At 42.8% G+C, this 25,896-nt stretch overlaps 1 protein-coding gene and 1 pseudogene across 7 annotated transcripts in view; both read right to left on the reverse strand.

Moving 5' to 3' along the window:
* pot1 (protection of telomeres 1 homolog) overlaps positions 1-25,896 on the reverse strand; it is a 334,309-nt gene that overhangs the window by 98,187 nt on the left and 210,226 nt on the right. For all 7 annotated transcript variants that reach the window (XM_078568389.1, XM_078568390.1, XM_078568392.1 and 4 more), the window contains one exon: positions 8,842-9,132. In XM_078568389.1, the coding sequence (XP_078424515.1) occupies positions 8,842-9,132 (291 nt within the window). The remainder of the gene's footprint in view (positions 1-8,841; positions 9,133-25,896) is intronic.
* On the reverse strand, positions 751-6,545 carry LOC144696802 (large ribosomal subunit protein eL43 pseudogene; annotated as a pseudogene).

Genomic DNA, 25,896 nt, shown 5'->3' on the forward strand with positions numbered 1-25,896 from the left:
AACTAGGGCTACCATGTTCCTGCTTTAGGAATACCAGCAGTCAAGCTCCATCAAAATATAGTGTCAATAGCAAATAAGATCACCCCTGCCCATGAATTTTTTGCTGGCAATCCTAACAAGACAACAAATATAGCATGCTGACCACTACTTCAGTAAGAACGAGATATCATATAATCGTCACGATCATTCAGCCCTCCCAAGAATGCAGATGAGGGCTACCATGTACCACAATATTGATTTCCTGAAATCCACAAGCAATCTGGGCACTTAGATTGACCACAAGACGCTCCATCATCGACAATGCACAGATGACTTGTGAAAGTCATCTACAGACAGCCTAATTATGACAAATGACCAGCTCAATATAAACACACCTGACCTCTGACCCTCATCATTTGAAATCTGCAACCACATTTTTCTTTGCCTTTTCCTTTAACCCTTTATTTAGTTGTTTGGTAGTATAGAACTTGAGTATTGCTGCCAAAGGACACATGTTGTCGAAGCTTTTCATCTTGCACTCATCAGAACAATTCACAAGAATACCAATGTAAAGGGGACAACAATTCATGCTGCATCATCTCATGCAGTATAAATTGTTGTTCCGTTTACATTTGGTATTCTTGCAAATTGTCCTGATGAGTGCAAGGTGAAAAGCTTGTACAACATGTGTCTTTTTTCGGCAATCATTTTTTAAGAAGTTTCTTTGCATGTAAAACTCTGGAAGGGATCAGACTCCATGCCTCACACTCATTAGTCCTTCAGCTCCTGTGAGCAGCAAATTGCTGACATCATAGCGATTGCTGAGGTAGCGATGTGAGACCAAGCCCTTCCAGCCACAATTTTGATGCAGGATCCACGATGCCAGACACCCCCTCATTTTAATCTTCCCACAGAAGGAGCAGGTGTTTTTAGTGGGTTGGCTAATCTTGATTTTATTTCATCATTATGTTGCATGAGGTTCCATAGCAGGTTCTGTATTTCCTCACAATCCCCACCTTCTTGGAGAATGCGAGAAGAGGACCCTGAGACAGGCAGTCAGCAGCACCTAGAGGAGAGTGCGAGAGGAGGACCCTGAGACAGGCAGTCAGCAGCACCTAGAGGAGAGTGCGAGAGGAGGACCTTGAGGCAGGCAGTCAACAGCACCTAGAGGAGAGTGTGAGAGGAGAACCCTGAGACAGGCAGTCAGCAGCACCTAGAGGAGAGTGTGAGAGGAGGACCGCAAGCCAGGCAGTCAGCAGCACCTAGAGGAGAGTGTGAGAGGAGGACCCTGAGACAGGCAGTCAGCAGCACCTAGAGGAGGGTGTGAGAGGAGGACCGCGAGCCAGGCAGTCAGCAGCACCTAGAGGAGAGTGTGAGAGGAGGACCCTGAGACAGGCAGTCAGCAGCACCTAGAGGAGAGTGTGAGAGGAGGACCCTGAGACAGGCAGTCAGCAGCACCTAGAGGAGAGTGCGAGAGGAGGACCTTGAGACTGGCAGTCAGCAGCACCTAGAGGAGAGTGTGAGAGGAGGACCGCAGGCCAGGCAGTTAGCAGCACCTAGCACCTAACATCACAGGAAAAACATAAGTTCATTGGTTGGTGAGAAACTGCCACTAGGGAGTGTCATCAAGTAGCTGAGAATTAGAAAAACACATTCTTTTTAATGGAAGGGGCTACTTACATTTAAGTAAGAAACACAAGCAATAGGGAAATAAAGTTAAGTTGAGGCCAGATAAAATAAAGTTGCATGAGTAAACCAAGGTAAAATAAAGTTAACACAATGAAGTAAATTGAAGCCATAGCAGGACAGCTTGGTTGTGTGGAATGCGAGTCTTGTAATATGTAGGAAGTCGAGGATGCCACCGGTGTCCTAGGCGACCACAGGTGCAGGAAGTGTCACTAGCTGCAGAAACTTGAGCTCCAGGTTTCCGAACTCGAGCGGTGGCTGGAGTCACTGTGACACATCCATGAGGCTGAGAGCTATGTGGATAGCTTGTTCAGAGAGGTGGACACACTGCAGCTTAGGAGCCTGGAGACAGAAAGGGAATGAGTGATCGCCAGGCAGTCCAAGAAAATTAGGCAGGTAGTGCAGGAGTCCCTTGGGGTCCCGCTTACCAATTGGTTTTCTGTTTTGGATACTGGTGAGGGTGTTGGTTCCTTGGGGGAATGCAGTCAGAGCCAAGTCTGTGGCACCACAGGCAGCTCTGCTGTACAGGAGGGGAGAAAGAAGAGGGAAAAAGCAGTAGTGACAGGGGATTCATTAGTTAGGGGAACAGAAAGGCATTTCTGTGGCTGTAGACGTGACTCCAGGATGGTATGTTGCCTCCCTGGTGCCAAGGTCAATGATGTCACGGATCGCCTGCAGGGCATACCTCTGGGGAAGGGTGATCAGCCAGAGGTTGTGGTCCATGTTGGTACCAATGACTTAGGTAACAAAGGGGATGAGGTCCTGAAAGCAGACTTTAGGGAGCTAGGAAGGAGATTGGATAGCAGGATCTCTAAAGCAGTAATCTCGGGATTACTTCCAGTCCTATGTGCAAGTATAGAAATGGGAGAATCGAGCGAATAAACACATGGCTGGAAAGTTGGTGTAGGAGGGAGGACAGAAGCAACATGGGTTAAAAAGTGTACAGCACAGGAATTTGGCAGTGTTAAAAGGTATATATGTAAATTCAAAGAGCATAGTAAATAAAGCCGATGAGCGAAGGCACAGATAGACACGTGACAGCATGACATCATCACTATAATGTTGACTTAAGGAGGGGCAACAATGGCAGATCACCATCCCTGGATATAGAGTTTTCAGGCAGGATAGGGAGGGGGATAAAAAAGCTGGAGGCGTACCATTATAGGTTAAAGTATCAATTACAGCTGTGAGGAGGGATGATATACTAAATGAGCCATCAAATGAGGCAATATGTGTTGAGCTCAGAAATAAAAAAGGAGCAGCCTCACTGCTCGGAGTGTACTATAGACTCCCAAATAGTGGAAGAGAGTTAGAAGAGCAAATATGTAGGCAGATTTCTGAGTGCAAAAACAATAGGGCAGTAATCGTTGGGGACTTCAACTACCCTAATATCAATTGGGATACGAACAGTGTGAAGGGCACAGAGGGCGCAAGATTCTTGAGCTGCATTCAAGAGATCTTTTTTAGCCAGCACATAACAAGACCAACAAGAGGGGGTACAATTCTAGATTTAGAAATGAAGCTGGACAAGTAGATGAAGTAGCAGTGGGGGACCATTTTGGAGATAGTGACCATAATACAGTTAGATTTAGCATCATTATGGAAAACGATAAAGATAGAACAAGAGTAAAATTTCTACATTGGGGGAAGACAAATTTTACAAAGCTGAGAGGTGAGCAGGAGGGAATGGACTGGATACAACTATTAAGAGGAAAAACTGTGGTAGGCATTCAAAGATGAGATTCTACGGACACAGTGTACACATGTCCCCACAAAGAAAAAGGGTGGTAGAGCCCCCTGGTTATCCAGAAGTATACAGGCCAAGATAAAGCAGTAAAAGAAAGCTTGACAGTCACAAAAGACTTAATACTGTAGAAAGCCTTAGGGGGAGTATAGAAAGTACAGGGATGAAGTAAAAATGGAAATTGGGAAAGAGAGGGTATGAAAAATATTGGCAGGAAAAATCAAAGAACATCTTACGATATACCAGTATATTAAGAGCAAGAGAATAAGGAAAAGGTAGGGCCTAACAGAGATGTACATTGTAAATTGTGAAGAGGACGTAAGGAGGCTACAAAGTGACATAGATAGGTTAAGTGAGTGGGCAAAGATCTGGCAAATGGAGTATAATGTGGGCAAATGTGAAATTGTTCATTTTGACAGGAAGAATAAAAAAGCTTATTATCTAAATAGTGAGAGATTGCAGAGCTCTAAGATTCAGAAGGATCTGGGTGTCCCAGTGCATGAATCACAAAAGGTTAGTATGCTGGTACAGCAAGTAATTAGGAAAGCTAATAGAATGTTATCATTTATTGTGAGGGAATTGATTACAAAAGTAGGGAGTTTATGCTTCAGTTGTACAGGGCACTGGTGAGAGCACATCTGGAGTACTGTGTACAGTATTGGTCTCCTTATTTAAAGAAAGATGTAAATGCGTTAGAAGCAATTCAGAGAAGGTTTACTAGACTAACAGCGGGAATAGGCGGATTGTCCTATGGGGAAAGGCTGGACAGTCTAGGCTTGTATTCACTGGAAGTTAAAAGAAAAGGAGGCGACTTAATTGAAACCTTTAAGATCCTGAGGGGTATTGACAGGGTGGATGTGGAGAGGATATTTCCTCTTGTGGGAGAATCTAGAACTAGGGGTCACTGTTTAAAAATAAGGGGTCGCTCATTTAAGTCAGAGATGAGGAGAATTTTTTTCTCTGAGGGTAGTGAGTCTTTGGAACTCTCTTCCTCAAAGGGCAGTGGAAGCAGAGTCTTTGAATATTTTTAAGGCAGAGCTAGATAGATTCTTGATTAACAAGGGGGTGAAGGGTTATCGGCAGAAGGCAGGAATGTGGGGTTGAGGTTACAATCAGGTCAGCCATGATCCTATTGAATGGTGGAGCAGGCTCGAGGGGCCGAGTGGCCTACACCTGCTCCTAATTCATATGTACATGTGGGTTGATGCAGAAGATGTGGGCAGGGTTCTCAATGAGTACTTTGTCTCTGTCTTCACTAAGGAGAGGGATGTTGCAGACATTCTAGTTAAAGAGGAGGAGTGTGAAATAAGCATAGTGTAAATACAATAAGCATAGCGAGAGAAGAAATACTGGAGGGACTGGCATCCTTGAAGGTGGATAAATCACCAGGGCCAGATGGATTGTATCCCAGACTGTTGAAGGAAGCCAGGGATGAAATAGCGGATGCTCTGAGGATCATTTTCCAATCCTCTCTAGATACAGGTGAGCCACCAGAGGATTGGAGGCCTGTGAACGATGTACCATTATTTAAAAAGGGTGCGAGAGATAGGCCAGAAAATTATAGGCCAGTCAGTCTGTCTTTGGTGGTGGGCAAACTATTGGAATCAATTCTGAGACACGGGATAAACTGTCACTTAGAAAGGCATGGGTTTATCAGGGATGACCAGCATGGTTTTGTCAGGGGAGGATCGTGTCTTACTAACTTAATAGCATTTTTTGAGGAGGTAATAAGGAGGATTGATGAGGATAGTGCAGTGGATGTTGTCTACATAGGTTTCAGTTAAGGCATTTGACAAGGTCCCACATGGCAGACTGATCAGGAAAGTGAGATCTCATGCAATACAGGGGAATGTGGCAGGTTGGATCCAGAACTGGCTCGGTAACAGGAAACAAAGGGTAATGGTCGATGGGGGGTTTTGCGCATGGAAAATTGTTTCCTCTGGTGTTCTACAGGGCTCAGTGTTGGGACCCTTGCTGTTTATGTTAACGATTTGGACTTAAATGTGGGATGCATGATTGAGAAATCTGCAGGTGGCACAAAAGTTGGCTGTGTAGCTGATAGTGAAGAGGATAGCTGTCGACTCAAGAATGATATCAATGGTTTAGTTGAGTGGGTGGAGAAGTGGCAAAATTCAATCCGGACAAGTGTGAGGTAATGCATTTGGGAAGAGCAAACAAAGCAAGGGAACACTAAATAAACGGGAAGTTATTGAGAGGGGTTGAGGAAGTGAGAAATCTTTGAGTGCATGTCCACAGGCCCTTGAAGGTAGCAGGATAGGTGGACAAGGTGGTCAAGAAAGCATATGCAATGCTTTCCTTTATTGGGTGAGGTATTGAATATAAAAGCAGGGATGTAATGATGGAACTGTATAAAACGCTGGTTAGGCCACAGCTAGAAGTTTGTGTACAATTCTGGTCACCACAGTACATGAAGGACATAATTGCTCTGGAGAGACTGCAGAGGAGATTTACAAGAATGTTGCCAGGGCTTGAAAATTGCAGCTATGAGGAGAGATTGGATAGGCTAGTGTTGTTTTCCTTAGTACAGAGGAGGCTAAGGAGTGACCTAATTGTGGTGTACAAAATTATGAGGGGCCTAGATAGGGTAGACAGGGAAGACTTGTTTCCCTTAGTTGAGGGGTCAATTACTGGCCGGCGCAGATACAATGGGCTGATTGGCCTCTTTCTGCACCACAACTTTTCTATGGTTCTATCGTCCACCATCGTACCAGGGAGGAGTTCCGATGAAAGGTCATTGACCTGAAACTTTAACGCTGTTTCCCTCACTTTAGATGTTGCCCGACCTGTTGAATATTTCCAACATCTTCAGTTTTTATTTCAGATTTCCAGGATCCCACTATTTGGCTCTTGTAATTAGGTGGACGTGCCAAGATAACCGTTTCCATCACTGCCTTTAGTTTTGGAGAGCTGGGTAGGATTCCTTTTCACTGACAGAACAATGACTCTTTCTGTTACCAGTTCTTAAGTATCAGATGTGAAAGGAAGCAGGAATCACCATTATAGTCAACTCCACAAGTCAGAGTCCTTCAACCTTTCTACCTCTTATCAATAACTTACTACCCAAAACCAGGGCTTCAAAATTAGCGCACCAATTTCCCAAATTTCCTGAACACATTATCATACTTCAGGTTAAACTAGATTGTCACAGGATGAAAACAAATCCCCTGGGGTCAACACCTCAGGAGGATGGTAGGACATTGATGTTCAATTGACTGGTTTTTAAAAACATCCTGACAAATATTAACATGACTTTAATTACAAGCCCTTAGAATATTGCCATACTAGGTTTCTCATTAATTCATTCATTCCAAGCACAGTCAGGATACCATTGCATTTTCTCAGAGTCAGGAATTACAATAGAAAGGATAACTGTAAGCAAATTAGACTTTGTGACAAGGGGGAATTTTCCACTCCCTTTGGCGATGGGCGTGTTTGGCGGCATAAGCGGACAATATGGCGAGAAGGCCAAAAATCGGTTTTATGCTGTTGTGAAACCAGTTTGCGATTGTCCGCTTCACCCGTCAATGGCAGGCCACGTTTCCCACAACTGCACGTCGGGAACCTAACTTCAATAATTTAGCATCTCGTTATAAGCTCTGTTTGCCAGAATCATCCCCCCACGCAGGATCATCCAGGCACATCACGCTCGACGTGTTTCACAACAGCACATAAGCAACATGCACCTATTGGGCTGCACTTCGCTTGGGACTTTGAGGTTTGTTTCCTTCCTTGCTTCAGGCAGCACTCGCGGTCATCAGCGCCAGGCTTCACAGGCAGCACCACGTCACTTTTAGGGGGGGGGCTCACGGGTGGGTCTCTACCTACCAGACCAGCCGTAAGGCAGGGGTGGCCTTTCAATGGCTGCAGAGCTGGGGCTTGCTTGGAGAAGGGGGGTGGAGTGGCCTCAGGCAAGGGAAGAGGCTGCAGAGTGAGGGCTGTACTGGGGAAGGAGGGTATCTCAGGGTGTGTGGGGGCACATGTTGATCTGTGCAAGTGGCCTCAAGATGGTGAGTGCTGAGGAGGCAGTCTCCAGAGGAGATAAGGCCAGATGGAGATGTGAGGGTGTGTGAGAGAGTCAGTGGTGATGTCCCTTGAGTTGGCAGTGAGTGAGATGCCCGTGAATGTGTGATGGCCTTGAGTCTGTGAGTTTAGGGTGATGAGATGGCTGCCTTATCCTGGCAGCACGGATGAGATCATTCATCCTCTTTCTGCACTGGATGATAAACCTCTTCCGTGCAGCGTTGGCACTGACCACCACTGCCACGCCTCCCAAGCCGGATTGGTGAGATTGCTGGACCTCCTGCGGCCCGAGTGGGGGTGGAGGACATCAAGGGCGGCCTCCAAAAGACATTCCAGCGATGGGTCACTGAACTTTTCTTGGCTTTCAGGACCATGTCTTAACTGGAGCAGTCCTGGGCTGCAAGCATTGAAAACTATGTGCACGGCTGCAGTTTAGATATGGCACGTGGAGTGAGGAAACGGTGAGGTAACAGCGTGGCGGGCGATTCAGAGGCCACTCACCAGCAAGATGGAGTGTATCCTGTGGCTGCATAATTAATGAGGTGAGAAGCAGATGGTACGGCCTGAAAACCGGCCATTGCAGCCGGCGGGTAAAATGTCATGTTTCATGCCCGCTATCACACTTAGTGCAAATCTGCGACGATTCCGCCCTATGATTGATGTTGAAATATTTTGGCCCAAAACGTAAGGCCCCGTGGGGTCAATTAATCTGCACTACTTTTATGATGGTAGGAGGGGGGAAGAAGGGTGGAGAATATAACTTTCTGCTCACAAGAGTCAGGAATTGCCATTACCATGAAATACATTTTATACTGTGACAGAATTAGCTTTCTGCTGCCATTGTAAAGGAAGGGGAGAAATGTCCATTTATTGAGCCGCTCTTTTTAATATCAAGCTTTGTGCACAATCCCCTCATTGGATAAAATATGAATGAACTTTTTGTTTGGCATCAAGTGTTACCAAGTCAGACAATGAGGGGATTAGGTGGAGGATTACGACACAGTATCTTAGGCCAGTGATAGGAAGTCAGGAAGAGGACAGACATACAATGGATAGGTGCAGAGACAACCATTCTCTGGGTGAGACTCCCCAAACTCATTTCACTTAGCAACCTCAGAGCCATCAAAAAGGAGACCCCATTCTATTGAATAGGGCTGGACTCGTGAAGGGCCATTTTCAATCTCAACTGCAATTCTTTCCTCTAGCAATTTGATGAGTTTATCAAATAATCAAGTAACTTGAATTTATTTTGAACTTTCTAATTTCTTTGACGCTACATTCACGTATCGGTTGTGTGCCATTAACTCCTGATGTGAAGTAGGGACCTGATTCATGAATGTCACACTTGTTTTCAATGTCATTAGGAGGTGCCTTCATACATCTCTTCTTACCTTCAGCAGAACAGCAGATCGATCCACCACAGCTTTTGCAATAAGTTGACAGGTCAAGTCAAAATATTCAGCAGGTTTGACTTCTGAGAGTTTGATGGTTGGCTTATGGATTGAAAAGTTTACATTGGCCCATCTGCGCAGTTCCTCCACAGTGCGTTGGTCAGTGGCAGTGAACTGAAACGTTTTGCTGCTTGTCCGCGGTTTTAGGGGTGCTCCTGGAGTTCCATCAAACGTCAAAGCCGAGAAACCAGCAGCATTGATGGCTTGAAGCTCTTGGTTGAATTCTTGTATCTATTTATATATATAGAAAATGCAAAAAGGTTTAGTACCACAGTCAGTTTTGTTACTTTATCTAATTTACTAGTTGGACAGACGAGCTGACCCCCATTGGCACAGATTGCAGAATCTTCCTCCGCACTGGTCAGTTGGATGGTCAGTATGCAGAGCAGGTTAATGGTACGGATGGTGGAAGAAGAAACCGTAACAGGTTTCAAGAAGGAACGAGACAAATGGGACTGATTCGAATGTCCCAACGTAACACAGTGCAGAGTGTGATTGGACGGACTGAAGGTCTACTCTGAAATTATTGCTACGTTACAATCTTCCTTCCCAAGTTGCTGTCAAAATCTTTGTCTTCCATGAGACATTGCTTCATAGTGCAGCTTTTTTTGTTGTTTCCTACATTACAACAGTGACTATCCTTCAGAAGTGCTTCATTGGCTGTAAAGCACTTTGGGACATCTGGAGCTGATGAAACATTCTATATAAATGCAAATTCTTTCTTTATTCTTTCCATTTCATCCCACTTATTTGTGAATAAAGTCCCACTTTTTTTTATTTGGCTTCACTCCAGTATCTGTTGTATTACTATACTGTTTGTAATTACAAAAATTGGGCCGGGGCTGGGGTTATTCATAATCCACCTATTTCACACTCACTCAGGCCATTTAATATCAAAAGCAATGAGCATGATCAGAAGTAAGGGTCAGATTCATGGAAAAGTGAGGGGGCTGCTTTTCCACAGGTGAGGTGGGATTGAGTAGAAGGTTCTAGAGTATCAGGGAAAGATGGTTGAAGAGTGACGGTGCAATGGCAGAGAGGACGAATAGTAGGCCACGTGAGGGCAGGGCATATACATGGCCACTGGATTCCATTAACATTCTGCTGAATAATGGAAGATTTCACGGATCAATGTTGTGAAATGAAGAATGAATGCTCAAGGAGAATTTATATTCATCTGCAGCATACTCATCAAAAACAGGGGAATGTGCAACCCCTCTGTCAATGCTGAATCCACAGATCAAGAGAAGGCTTTATATTTATATAGCTGTCAAAGTTACATGTTACACACTGAGCCAATAAGTGACAAATGTTACCTAACTGCTGGAGAAACATTACAGACTCTGAAGTATTTTTCTCCCAGGCTCTAAACTCCCCTTCCCTTATATACATGGTATTGAAATATAGCATGCCAGAAGGGGCAATACACTTCATTACATACTTTTAATACATTATGCCTTACATTTAGATATGTTCTCTTTTACATCTCCATACAACATTGGTTCAAATGGCAAGATAATTAGCTCACAGAGTCATAACATCTAAAATAGACCAACAAAATAATCCAACTAATACAGTATCAGTTACCTTACATAAAACAGTGTAATTCAAATTTATTAAAACGATGGTTCTAAAGCTGATTGTTAATTAGTGAAAACAAAGTCTAAAAATGTAAGCTTCCAGTACTTAAAAATGTTTGAATGGAGGTACATAATATTTTACAGAAAACAATTGTACTTTCAACAGTTCTAATGCAGTTTGGGAAGGTTTATTGAAAGAGCTGTACCCTGCGCCATAAATTGTGCTCTTACAATGCCAGTATTTTTTCCATTCAAGAGTTTTTTTTTTAACTAACTAAATGCCATAGAGGGTTACATTTTAGAAGGTCGCTTTTACCTTAAATTGATCACCCAGGATATAATGCTAAGCCTATTTTTCACATTTAGCACAATTGGCTAGCACCACAGATTGAAAATTGGTCTGCTCAAAACTAATGGATTCAACAACTTCATGCCTTTCAAGCTAAATTAATGCTCAGCGCAAACAGAAATCGGTCTTGGCATACATAGTACTTGGCTGCGGTTTGTTCAACATCAATTCTAACAAGTAATTTTACAAAGGCAGTATTAATGAGGGGGGAGAAAAGCTCTGCCTTTTATATCCTGACAACCAAGCAGCCCTTTCTAAAACTGAAAAGATACCAGGAGGACATTACTCAAAACAAGAGGATGGTAAACAACGAACATCCACCATAATTTGAGGGAAGCAGTTTGTAATGAAAACATATTGCAAGGCTACCACTAGGAGGAGAAATTCAAGCAGATGGTGTACGCAATGTTTTTTAAATTCCTGCCTCTGCTACATGTTCCAGCGGACATATAAAAGCTTCAGTCTTCTCAAGTGTTTTATCCTTTCATGGATTGAACTCCTAAGTACAAAGGCAGACACTAACTGGAGAGCAACAATGGAAAATATTCCACTGATTGCTAAGCCTGAACTCTTCATAATTGAGCATGAAGTTTTTGGGTAATATATTCTCTAATTAAAAGATTGACAAAGTATTCCACATTCCCGGGGTGAAGAGAAACTGACGACAACATTTCATCAAGTCTTCCTGAATAAACTGTTCCACAGAACAATTCCAATCCAGTTGCATAGCAAAGTATTACGATCATTGTATTCTGGATCAAGCTTCTCTGTTTATACAGCGGCAGCCTGCACTACAATGACGATGAAATATTGAGAATAAATTATTCCCCTCACTTTTTTGAATCTGTAACATTTCTTAAAAAGGGAACTTAATTTGCAGATTGCATATGCACAATTATAGGGGAGAATATGTTGATTAAAAAAAAACATGACTTGTCAATTTTTCTTAGCAAAACTATTCTCAAAATGATGATCAATAGCTTCATATTATTTCATATCAATGAACTTTGTACAACCTACTTCAAAATCATGGACTCTTAGGTTGAAACTGTTCCACTACTCTCACTACTGGCTTTGCAGTGCCACACTAAAAATTTTTTGGTTTCTATAATTACTCTTCACGAGAAAGGGGGAGGGGGGGAATACTGGGTATCTCTCTGTAATTAATGACTTACTAACAAAACTACAGGAATGCGATTTCTTCAGATCATCAATACAGAAATACAGATGAGTTCCTATTTCTTTTTGCAAGCGGAGGGGTGGAGGCGGGGAGGTGGTTTATACTTTTATATAATGTCAGCTTTCATCATCTTCATACAAAGCTAGTAGCTGTACCCACAAGAGTTAAAACTTCGATTCTTTTTCTCTAAAGGCTCCTCTGTGCTTAGTAGCACAGAGCATTTATTGCCACATTCGGAATTTGATTAAAGGGCTTGCAAACAGTTCAAGACGCTGTAAAGGAAAATCAGCACAGAAGAAATACTTTATTAATTCACACAATAACCTAATCAGGAGTTTATTCCACTACTCACAGGTCATGTTGCCCATAGAGACAGGGAAGGGTTTTGTATAATAGGTAGAAATTGTGTTTAGTGTTCGGATCAAATTATTGGATCCAATTTAAAATAACATGCTTAAATTTTGCATAGGTTTTTTTGAAAAAGGACCTAATAGAAACAGCTAAATATTGGTAGTAAACAGCATTGTTACAATTGGGGAGTCAAATATAGACAGTTGAACTGTGCTCTGTATTTTATAAAATTATCTCTGCTTGTCTTTTTTCTAAAAAGGAATTCCTGTATCCTGTAGTATTGTATCTAAAAAAGCCCTTAGCAGTGCTGATGACACCCTTTTCCCCTTTAAATGCACAGACCAAATTTGCCATAGATTTATTTTCAAGTTCCTTTGCTAAATTGTCCAACCTATTTCATTACTCCGTACACTCAAGTCATACTGAACTAGGTTGGATAAATGTCAGGAGCAAGGTCTGTTCTAAGTTTTTGGATAGAATTGTAAACTGAGGCCCTGTCTACCCTCTCAGGTGGATGTAAAAGATCCCATGGTATTATTTTGAAGAGCAGCAGGTGGGGTTCTCCCTGGTATTCCAGCCAATATTTATCCCACAAGTAACATCACTAAAAAAGATTGTGTGTTCATTATCACACTGGGGAGAGTGTGTGCAAAAAATAGCTGTCACGATTCATACATTACAGAGAGGGAGTTCCAGGATTTTGACCCAGCAACAGTGGAGGAATGTGATATAGTTCCAAGTCAGGATGGAGTGTGGCTTGGAAGGGAACCTTAAGGTAGTGGTGTTCCCATGTTCCTGCTGCTGCCCTTGTCCTTTTACCTGGTAGAGGTCACAGGTTTGGAAGGTGCTGTGGAAGGAATTGAACCTTGGCTAAACTAGTCAAGTGAACAATAAAAAAGGTGAAACATGGAGGCAATGCTGAAACAACAGGGTCAGTCAACGTCTGTCATTTTCTGACACTTTCCATGATGAAAGCCATAGTCACCCTCTCTTAGCAGTGAACAATAGCAAACTACCACAAGCTGCATGAATTCAAAAGGGCTACTGGTATCAGAAACTTCTATTTGTAATGCTCTGCTCCAAGTTTAGTCTTGGAAATAATTTATTCACCACAATAAATTGCACACGTTTCTGGAGTAATTAAAATCTGCCAGACTTTATATAAATCCATTTCTAATGTTCAAGATTTCTGAAGCTTAAAAATTTTAAATGCCTGCATATTCATATATCGCATACTTCAATGATTTAATTACTTAAAGAGTTGAAACATGGCCAACTAAGATCATCGATATGCCAAGGGAGAATCTTTGTTTCTCCCATGTGACACGCACAGTTCTACTCTTACCAATTCATGTAGCACAATGTTATTTTACTTTTAAGAATAAACTAATGCAGCTCTAAGCTTACAGTGAGGTGCCTGGCTTTGGGAATAAGGCTTCCATTTACAAAAACAAGGCCAGGAATGTGGAGTGCTTGGAGCCCAGGCCAGAATGATGGGAGTGTCATAATTCCGTATCAGAACATTGGAAATGCAATGAAGGTAAGTGACTTTGATTGAATGGCCAGTCATAATGCTTCCATTTGAGAACTGTCACTGAAATATTTAAACACATGATGAGGTGTACCCTGATGATCAACACTTGACTGTTTAGTACCTTGATCTGGAATAATTCCTCAGATACAATGCTATAGCACATTTGTTGAATATCAATTCCCAAAGGATGCTTACAAAATGCTTGAAAATTGTAGAGTAACGTTGACAGGGTGAAAACAGAACCAGGATAAGGTGGGTAAATTTCTGAACTTAGTTTGCAAATGCCTTCAACATGGAATGATTTTGTACTAACATGCTCCTTTTTAAAATATTGGGCTGGATTTTGCTGTAGAAATAACAATGATGCTAAAAGTGTTCGCCATTGAATTGTAAATCGAACAGCAACTTCCAGCAAGTGCACATGCTCAGTTAAACACGGAAAGCAAGAAGATGCTGTCTGAGTTGCTTATTCCCTCAGGAGCTTCACTATAACGGTATCTTGCCCAGAGATTCGGCATGATGATATAAACCCACTAGGCTCAATAAAAAAGCTAGGCCTGTCCATTCCAGTGTAAGCAAATCTTTAATGGCACAATAAGTCTTAATTTCTGCCAAACAACTGCTCTGGCACTGAAAAGTTACTTTTAAAAGTGTGGAGTCTCATTCTTTCAGATATCAATTACTGTCAGAGATTGTTTAAAAATAAATAAGTTTTTTAAAAAATATGTACTTTTATAATTCTTCTTATTTTCTCATAAGCCAGTTTTTCTTTCCCTCTATTTCACATTCTGTACCTGATTTGACATTGAAATCCTTATTCTGATTACACTGCCTGGCTCAGAGTCTGCATGGCTCATTAAGGATTCGTCAATCTGATTGGCTAAGGAAATATACAGTTCCTTGCACTGTTCACAGAGGTCCCATATCCCCTGTAGAGGGTGCCATGCTGAAATGGCTTTCTAATCACAGTAAGTCCCAGTGCAAAAGGTGATAGAAGGTCTATTGGCAAGTGTAAGTGTAAAGAATGGCTGGCGCTGTTTGTTCACTGTTGAGTGCAAAATCCAGCTCGCTATCCTTTAGGTTTCAAGACAGGCTATAGATCTGTTGTGACACTCACCAAAGTTAGTTTTATTTGAACGAAAATGTTTTACTCCTTTACATTATCTTGAAAATTTGCCCTCGTTCACATGGTTTTAGCTCTTACAAGGTAATTTAGACTTGTTGCTATGCGATTAACTCCGCATAAAGACATCCTGGAAAGAAATGAAAATGTAGGTGTTGTAAATGGATCCTTGCACTTAGCCTATACAGTTCATTTGCAAAAAAAAAGTGTCACATTTTGTAATGCAGACACAAATTATGCTCTCTATGTACTTGACAATACATGTTCCTATCTCACAATGCAGGCTTGGGCAGGTCACCTACTGACTAGTGCTAATACTAACCTAGCTCTTCAATACTGAACTAATTAACATCACTTATAATTATATGCTCAGGTAAGATGCAAAGAACAAACATTACTTTTAGCCCTTTCTCAATTCATATTCCATTATAGGTGGCTTGGTCCCCAAGAAACAGACTGGGTCCAGTGCAGCTACATGTTTTAACAGCAAAAATAACTTCCTCCAAGGCAAAATATTCACATTATTTTGCAGGATTCTGCTAATCATTGATGATAAATCACATCCTTATAATGTTAAATGTTACATAAGAGCAGGCCATTCAGCCCCTTGTGCCTTTTCGGCCATTTAATTAGATCCTGGTTGATTCATTGCGTCAACTCCATTTATACACCTCGGTTAAGGTTAAATAGTTATTAATATTAATAAACTCTGAGGGTCTATAACGGAGGCTTCAAAAAGCCCAAATTGTGATGGTGTTAAGAACAAGTTTTATGACTGAATGGTGAAACAGAAATGTCAGTTTAATGTTTTCATTAATCTTCATGCATAGTCTTTTAGAAATGCTTTAATGTAGGCTTGACATTTGGGCCTGGATTTTCATCCTCGAGGCAGGTAGCGGGAGTCAGAAAAATTCCCGGCTTGGCCCGCCCGCCTCAGAAAAAAGTGCCCGCAAAGGCCAGGTTTTCATTGTTGGGGAGTGGGAATAGGGGTGGGAGCGGTGGGGCCAGATGCAGGCTGGAATCGGGCCAGCTAGCCCAGGAAACAGTTTAGAGGCAGCCACAGGGGCTGTCAGGTGTGGAGCCAGGCTGTTTAAATAAAAGCAGAAAGGTCCTCCAACCCTCACCCATCACACCCCACACAGTCCCCATGCCCCATCCATGCCACCATATGCCCTTCCCACCTGCCTATGGCCCCTCATGTCACCCATGCTAAGCTATGCCCTCCCACACGCACCCTATGGCCTCTCATGCCAAGCTATGGCACCTCCATGCCCATTCACCCATTATACACTGTATAGAGCAAATGAACCATACAGTGACAGTAGGATGTGTAAAAAAAAATTTAAAAGTCATTCATTGTTAACTTTACATTTCCTTTTAAAAAAACTCCTGTTTACCACAGCTCAATAAAAGTGTCAATCATCCAGGCCTAAAGTTTCAATAACTGAAACTGCAAACACCTGAAACCTCTCAACCTTGTGTAAATAAACATTGTGAAACTGACAGCATAGATTAGAGAGCCAGAGCTGTCAATCAAGCAATGTTTTTCTTGGGGTACTAAAACTAATGGATTTCTGGGATCTTAGTCAAGCCTCATTATGTATTCTTGATTGAGAGCCCAGACATCCAGTAGTGTGTTAAAACAACTGAGCCCAGTGTTTTTTTTAAGAAAGTGGAAAGTTAGCAATGAATGACTTTTTAAAGCTTTTTTTTAAACACATCCTACTGTCACTATAGGGTTCATTGGTTCTATACAATGTATTGGGGGTGAATGGGCATGAAAGTGCCATAGCTTGGCATGCAAGCCAGGAGGGGCCATAGGGTCTTTTTGGGGGGGGCATACCTTGGCATGGGAGACATGAGGAGGGCTTTTTGAACTTACCTTTTAAAAGGTCCCCTCATGCAGGCTCACTGAAAACTTGGCCGACTCCATGAAAGTTGCAGAGGACTGGGACATGCCTATCCTCTCAATGGAGCCAGCCAGGTCGGGGGTGCAAGGTGTGGACTTCTGACCTGCGCCCTTAAAGGTCACTCCCAAAATACTGAAATCCAGGAATGGGGTTGGGAATTATGGAATCGGGACTTACCCAACATTTTTAAAGGACTTCCCAGTCATCCTGATTCGGTGAAAATCCAGGCATTTATTTGAGCTTTTCGGATAGCGATTATGAATGTCCCTTTTATAACATTCAATGTTGTGAACTAGCTCTTGTAGTGTCTCTTTGTGTAGGAAATACTTGTGTAAAAGTTCTCCCTCAGTGTAGGTGATGTCTCTGCGCAGGAGGGATCCCTCCCTGGGCAGGAGATCTCACTTTGTGTTAGAGACACGTTTGCCAGAGATCTATTCTTGCAGGAAACGCCTGGCGTCTAACCACGACAATGTGCCATCACTGCTCTACGTATTTCTGCATCCCCTAAATATAAAGGATGCACTGCTAACAAAGTCCTTTATTAATAACCATGGCATTCCCTCCATTGAAGGACACCTGTGTAAGTCTACAGATCACACATGACAGAGTTCTGACTTAAACCCACAGATGGCACTACAGTGCATTTTTCATAGCTAGGCTTGAGAAATAATTCAAAATTGCTTTTCATTTTTAATTTCCATTTGAAAGAAAATTAGATTGACTTCATTACACTTTTTACGTAACTGGATTAGCGGGCAGTCCCATAGGAGGACTAATTAGAAGAATTTTAGTTACTGCAGTGATTTGTATTTTCCAACTGCGAGCATTAAATTTGTCCTGCATTACAATGCCACAGGGGAAAGGAAGTCAGGCTCGCTCAGTAGAAGAGTCTTTCCATTGAAGAATGAAGGTCACTCCATGGTAAGTAATCTCATTTTCTCCTTCATGCTTCACTGTCCTGCACACAGCTGGGGTACATTTAGAGGCACAGTGTGACACTGAGTGTTTGATTTGAAAACAGAAAGCCTATGTAAATGTGCTACGATGATGATGATGTGATCAGCTACATCATACCAGACATGTTAGGGGCTACAAAAACACTGAAGAGAAATAATTTTTACAGAATATCATGAGGCTTGAGTTAGTATCAGCATCAGCTACCAGTCTTCTTTTGGGGAAAAAAAGTGTAGTGACGCAGCCGTGTCATAGACTCATTTGGCTCAGATCCCCATTTAAGAATTCCCATATAGTCAGTTGGCAATGGAGATCTGTGAGCGAGTGAGTGAGTCAGTGAGTGTAAAATGAGAGGGAGGAGGGGGTTTTAGACAAATCAGACAATGAGCCAATTACACTTGTATCAACTCTTTCACATAAGCATTTCAAATTGGCCATATATTTCAACACAAAGTCAATTCTTCTGCCCTTCATGTCCACTGAAAGACTGACTGTGGGTTAGAAGCTAGCATGGGGTCATTTAACTGACTTAAATGATTCTACCTAATTTACTGTCTCAAAAGAAATAATAGCAAATATCAAAAAAAATACTCCAATAAAAAGTGTGTTGGGGGAAAACGTGTAAAAATACATGACCCCCCCAAAAAGAAAATCACACATAGGATTTACAAATGAATCCATTTAGCAAAAAGGACAAGGCTAAAAGAAAGATTTGCATTTATATAGCACAGTTCACATCCACCAGGCTTCCCAACGCACTTAAATCCAATACAGTACTTTTGAAGTGTACAATTGCAAATATCTGATTCCACAATTTGTGTGTTTTAGAGGCATAACTTTTAGTTTTAATAAGCGAAGTGTTAAATGGAAAGACTTGGTTGAGAAACTGATAAACAACCCTGAAGTAAGTGCAATTCAAGGAGGTGTGAGGCAATTACAATTTCAAAGGGTAACCTGTGTTTATTTAATAAAATTAGAGTTAGCAGGAAGTAAACTTAAACAATGGATGGCCCACTTTCGAGCTTTTGATGAGTCTGTAATTATTTCAATAAGGGATTTGGTTCATTCATGTAGTTCTCAGGTCAAATAAACCAAAAGCACCTTTGTAAACAAGGGAGTTCCTTGGTGGAACCAGGGGCTCTAAAGAGAGGACTGTTAACTCCATTAGAGATATAAATTAGTCATGTGGGTCCCATAATCAAAAAGTTTGGTTTTGAATGTAAAAGATAATTGGTTTACATTTTTACTTGGAATGTCCCAAGTATGGCACATTGCCATGAAGATGTGCTGTTGGGGTTAGGGAGGTTCCTTTATTTATCTGTGCATTTGCTCACAGCGCAGGTAGTAAGCATTTTAGTTTGGGAACAGACAGAGACAGTTGCAGCTCACTGAGCCTAGGGAGCAAAGGGGATAACTGTTAGCCAGGCTTGCACCTCAAGCAGAGAAAATACTAACTTTATCATTGACCACATCGAATGCAGGTGGAAGCTGTCACTCAACCGGGGACAGAGTTTATGAGGGAAAAGAGGCTGGAAGATTTGCCTAGCTTGGAGCTAAAGGAAGAAATCTACACTAACCTTCATAGTGAAAACAAGCAGTTAGCTTTGAGAAGGGAAAGCGAAACAGAAAGTCTGCCAGGAGCTGAAGAGCAGCTGTGCGACCAAGAGTTGTACAGGACCGTTAAGGCCATTAGGAACCAGGGGTGTTCCTGATCTTTAAAACACTTGAATACGAATCAGTGAGGCTTAAGATTGAGCTGAGAAGTCCACAGTCGTGGGATTTTGAAGAAAAGTTGGAAGATCACTTGGCCAAAAACTAATAGAAGGATATCCATGAAATCTCATACCTCAGAGAATAGCTGGAACACCGAGGAGAAATTAAAGTGAATTCTGGAGAGCTGTGGCATAGAACCACAGAAAAGTTACAGTACAGAAAGAAGTTATTCAGCCCATCGTGTCTGTGCCAGCTGAAAAATAAAAAATAAAAAAGCCAGTTGCCTATTTTAATCCCACCTTCATTTGAATTTCAAAAGAAGAAGTGAAAGAATCCTAACACCCTAACAGTCTACTCTTCTTTGAACTAGTGCCATGGGATCTTTTACATCCACCTGAGAGGGGAAATGAGGCCTCAGTTTAATGTGTCATCCGAAAGACTGCGCCTCTGACAGTGTATGACTCCCCCGGTGTGTCAGTCTTGATTTTTCAGCCAAGTCCTGGAGTGGGACTTGAACACACAATCTTCTGATTCAAAGAAAAGAGTGTTACCAACTAAGCTGACTTTCTGAGTATAAAATATCTTTTCAATCTATTTTTAATTCTGTGTCTTGGGCCCCTCGGAGCAGATAGCAAGATGCCATCAAAAGTGCTGGGCATAGCAGAGGGAATGAATCCTGATGAAATCATCTGCAATCCCACTCCATGATCTCCTTGAACTGTTTGATGAGAAAATGAGATCACCTCTGTTCCCCAAACACTGGTCTCAAAATATCTCACTCCAAGCCTTTAATTTATGTTCAGGTATTAGCTGGCTATCATCACCCATCCTCCCACCCTTTCCTTTGCAAATCACAGATGAAAATTCTATCTTTTTCACAAAGGAAAACAATAAACGTCCCCCTTTAAGTCCATCATTAGTATTCAATAGAGAGAGGCTCCATGCCAAAAAAAATGATCCAAATACAATCTCATCCTGTTTCTTATGCCACTTTTTAAAAATTTATTCACGGGATGTGGGCTTCGCTGGCTGGGACAACATTTATTGCCAAGCCCTAGTTGCCCTTAAGAAGGTGGTGGTGAGCTGCCTTCTTGAACCGCTGTAGTCCATGTGGTGTAGGTACACCCACAGTGCTGTTTGAAAGGGAGTTCCAGGATTTTGACCCAGCGACAGTGAAAGAACGGTGATATAGTTCCAAGTCAGGATGGTGAGTGACTTGAAGGAAAACTTCCAGGTGGTCATGTTCCCATGTGTCTGATGCCCTTGTCCTTCTACATGGTAGTGGTCATGGGTTTGAAAGGTGCTGTGGAAGGAGCCTTGGTGAATTCCTGCAATGCATCTTGTAGATGGTACACACTGCTGCTGCTGTGCGTCGGTGGTGGAGGGAGTGAATGTTTGTGGATGTGGTGCCAATTAAGCAGGCTGCTTTGTCCTGGACAGTGTCAATCTTCTTGCGTGTTGCGGGAGCTGCACTCATCCAAGCAAGTGGGGAGTATTCCATCACACTCCTGATTTGTGTCTTGTAGATGGTGAACAGACTTTGGGGAGTCAGGGGGTAAGTTACTTGCCGCAGGATTCCTAGCCTCTGGCCTGCTCTTGTAGCCACAGTATTTATATGGGTAGTCCAGTTCAGTTTCTGGTCAATGGTGACCCGCAGGATGTTGGTAGTGGGGATTCAGTGATGGTAATGCCACTGAACATCAAGGGGCGATGGTTAGATTCTCTCTTGTTGGAGACGGCAATCGCCTGGCACTTGTGTTGTGCGAATGTTACTTGCCACTTGTCAGCCAAAGCCTGGATATTGTCCAGGTCTTGCTGCATTTGGACATTGACTGCTTCAGTATTTGAAGAGTCGCGAATGGTGCTGAGCTTTGTGCTATCAGTGAACATCCACACTTCTGACCTCATGATGGAAGGTCATTGATGAGGCAGCTGAAAATGGTTGGGCCTAGGACACTACCCTGAGGAACTCCTGCAGTGATGTCCTGGAGCTGAGATGACTTACCTCCAACAACCACAACCATCTTTGTACTACATACAACTCCAACCAGTGGAGAGTTTTACCCTAATTCCCATTGACTCCAATTTTGCTAGGGCTCCTTGATGCCACACTCGGTCAAACACTGCCTTGATGTCAAGGGCAGTCACTCTCACCTCACCTCGGGAGTTCAGCTCTTTTGTCTGTGTTTGAACCAAGGCTGTAATGAGGTCAGGAGTTGAGTGGCCCTGGTGGAGCCCAAAGTGGGCATCAGTGAGCAGATTAATGCTAAGCAAGTGCCGCTTGATAGCACGATTGATAACCCCTTCCATTACTATGATCGAGTGTAGATTGCTGAGGCAGTAATTGGCCAAGTTGGTTTTGTCCTGCTTTTTGTGTACAGTATATACCTGGGCAATTTTCCACATTGCCAGGTAGATGCCAGTGTTGTAGCTGTACTAGAACAGCTTGGGTAGGGGCGCAGCAAGTTCTGGAGCACAAGTCTTCAGTACTATTGTCGGAATGTTGTCAGGACCCATAGCCTTTTCAGCATCCAGTGCCTTCCGCCATTTCTTGATATCATGTGGAGTGAATCAAATTGGCTGAAGACTGGCATCTGTGATGCTGGGGACCTCCGGAGGGAGATGGATCACCCACTCGGCACTTCTGGCTGAGGATTGTAGCAAATGTTTTAGCCTTATCTTTTGCACTGATGTGCTGGGCTCCTCCATCATTGAGGATGGGGATATTTGTGGAGCTTCCTCCTCCAGTGAGTTGTTTAATTGCCCACCACCATTCACGATTGGATGTAGCAGGGCTGCAGCACTTAGATCTGATCCATTGGTTGTGGGATCGTTTTGCCCTGTCTATCACTGGCTGCTTATGCTGTTTAGCATGCAAGTAGTCCTGTGTAATAGCTTCACCAGGTTGACACATCATTTTTAGGTATGCCTGGTGCTGCTTCTGGCATGCCCTGTTGCATTAAACCAGGATTGATCCCCTGGCTTGATGGTAATGGTAGACTGGGGGATATGAACAAAGAACAAAGAAAAATACAGCACAGGAATAGGCCCTTCGGCCCTCCAAGCCTGCGCCGACCATGCTGCCCGTCAACTAAAACATTTTGCACTTCCGGGGTCCGTATCCCTCTATTCCCATCCTATTCATGCATTTGTCAAGCTGCCTCTTAAACACCACTATCATACCTGCTTCCACCACCTCCTCTGGCAGCGAATTCCAGACACTCACTACCCTCTGCGTAAAAAATTTGCCCCGCACATCTCCTCTATAGTTTTCTCCTCTCACCTAAAATCTATGTCCCCTAGTGATTGACTCTTCCACTCTGGGAAAAAGCTTCTGACTATCTACTCTGTCCAAGCCACTCATAATTTTGTAAACTTCTATCTATGCTGGGCCATGAGATTACAGATTGTGTATGAGTACAATTTTGCTGCTGCTGATGGCCCACAACGCCTCATGGATGCCCAGTCTTGAGTTGCTTCTTTGATGAGCCCCTTGCTTTCACCTCTCAAAGTTGCACTGGCCTGTAGATATAATCAATTGGTCATCAATGATCCTTGGTGATGAATCTTACAGTGTGAAAGAGAAATGATGGGTAATTCAGTATTTGGAATTCTAACATGGCTTGTCATGGAGTCCTGAGAAGGATAGATCCCATTAAAGGCACCTCAAGATGTGAGGCTCTGATCTCAATAGTGCCATTGCAGAAAATTATCAAGCAGAGGTCAACATCTTTTCCACATGGAGGAAGAGATAAAACCTGATGAACAGCTAGCCTTCCCCCTCCCCAACCTATTAGTCACACTAACCTGCACCCTGGTCACTGATCACTGAACAGCAGGAGGATGAGGAGCAGGGCTCAGTAGAAAATCTGAATCAAATGTCAAACCCCACTCCAAAAGAAAATTCAACTAACTTGTACTGCTTCTGATTAAACATATGTCCTTGTAAATCAAATATATTTTACACATATACTCAGTTTGTAGCAACTGGAAGGCATTCCTTCAATTATCTTTCCATGTGTCCTAAAGGCAGTTTTGATAATGAGAGCTCTGCTTTAAGGTCAACAACACATCTACACACAACTGTCCAAACATTTTAAAGTGCCTCCTCGAAACGTTTGTAATAAGGGTTTTACTGTGCTAACAGGAGAAACTTACATCTCTTTCAGACTGGTGTTACACATTCATTTTACAAGATATAAGGATCGCAGACTTGGGCATATATGGCAAACAACTGGTTTAACTATTCATTGCCAGATCTGGCTGAACCACATAAAGCATCTTCAGGTCATGCTGTCCTCTGCCAACGCTACTCACTATTCCAAGGTCTACTCAAAACCTCTGGCTTCCCATCGCCACTACAGACTGTGTCTTTAAAACCCTCTCCCCTGCCTCCTTCACCCTTATCTTCAACAACAAATATGAGTAGCTCATGGAATTTTGGCACTCCAGCTACTTCTTCCTGTCCAATAACTCATCAGGCCAAGCTTCCCCCCTGCTGCCCCTAGCCCTGAACTTTCTTCAGTTTCTCTCCTATCTCCTCTCATGCCCTCTCCAAGCTCAGCATCTGAATGAGATCCACCCCTTGCTCCCTTGACCATAATCCCACCAAACTGCGGACCACCCAACTTTCTTTCCTGGCTCCCATATTATCTGATATCATTAACAGCCTCAGCGACTGTCCTACTCTCCTTCAGATCTGCTGTCCTTGCCACTCTCCTCGTATATCTTCTCCATCATCAAGATCGCCTACTTTCATCTCCATAACAGTGTCCGACTTCACCCCTGCCTCAGCTCATGTGCTGCTACAATCCTCACCCACAGCTTTGTTTTCTCTAGACTTAACTATTCCAATGCTCTCCTGGCCGACCTCCCATCTTACATAAACTCGAGCTCATTCCAACACTAGGCGGGCCATGTCCTAACTTGCACCAAGTCCTGTTCACCATAACCCCTATGTTTATTGACTTACATTGGCTCCCGGCGCAGCAACCACTCAATTTCAAAATTCTCATCCTGCCATGGTCTTATCCCTCGTTATCTCTGTAACCTCTTCCCCACCTACAATCCTCTAATTCTCTGCAATCTTCCAATTCTTGCCTATTGCACATTCTGCTTGTAACAGCTCCACCATTGGTAGCTGTGCTTTCAGTTGCCTTGGCCCTTAGCCCTAGAACTTCCTCCCTTAAATTCTTCACCTCTCTACCTAAGGGTCCTCTTTTAAGTTGCTCCAAAAAGCCTACCCCTTTGATCAAGCATTTGGTCATCTTTCCTGATTTCCTTTCAATGGTTTGGTGTTAAAAAGATGTCAAATCTTTCTTATTGATATCACTCTTCGTAAAACATCCCAAGACACTTAAGCTAAAAGCATGATACAAAAGTAAATTGTGCTTTAAGTTGTTACAGATTAATACAAAAAAAAAGTAAGTCATCCCTCTCTTACTCAAGTTTTCAACCACACTCTCTCTCACATTCTTCATCTTTCTGTCTTATGAACTCTTCTCTCTTGAACGTTCTCAGATCCAAATATGTCATTTTCCTATATCCCACCATGTTCTTTTCACTTAAATACGACCCATTCTGGGACTTCAAGCCATGGACCTCCAGAATTCCCTCATCCTATAACTCTTTTCAACCTTGGCCTTTCAACTATATTTCTCAATTTTTTTCCCTATTCATTCAGGGGATGTGAGCGTTGCTGGCAAGGTCAGCATTTATTGTCCAGCCCTAATCGCCCTTGAAAGGTGGTGGTGAGCCACCTTCTTGAATTGCTGCAGTTCGTGTGTTAGGGATGGAGTTCCAGGTTATTGATCCAGTGACAATGAAGGAGCGGCAATATATATCCAAATCAGGAAGGTGTGTGCCTTGGAGGGGAGCTTGTGGGTGGTAATGTTCCTATGTATTTGCTGCCACTGACCTCCTTGGTGATACAGGTTATGGGCTTGGAAGGTGCCGCTGAAGGAGCCTTGGCAGGTTCCTGGATGCATCTGGTAGATGGTACACACTGGTGCCACTGGGTATTGGTTGCAGAGGGAGTGAATATTTAAGGTGGATGGAGTGCCATTCAAATGGGCTGCTTTGTCCTGGATGGTGTCGAGTTTGAGTGTTGTTGGAGCTATACTCATCCAAGCAAGTGGGTGACTTGTGTCTTGTAGATAGTGAACAGGCTTTGGAGAGTCAGGAGGTGAGTCACTTCCCACAAAATTCTAAACCCCTGACTATAGAGTAAAGGGTTAACATTAGAAGCATACATGACACTGATGTAATATTGATGTCAGATCATAAGACTGAGAAGCAAGAG

The sequence above is a fragment of the Cetorhinus maximus genome, chromosome 22 (genome assembly GCF_964194155.1).
Source record: "Cetorhinus maximus chromosome 22, sCetMax3.hap1.1, whole genome shotgun sequence".
Lineage (NCBI taxonomy): Eukaryota > Metazoa > Chordata > Chondrichthyes > Lamniformes > Cetorhinidae > Cetorhinus > Cetorhinus maximus.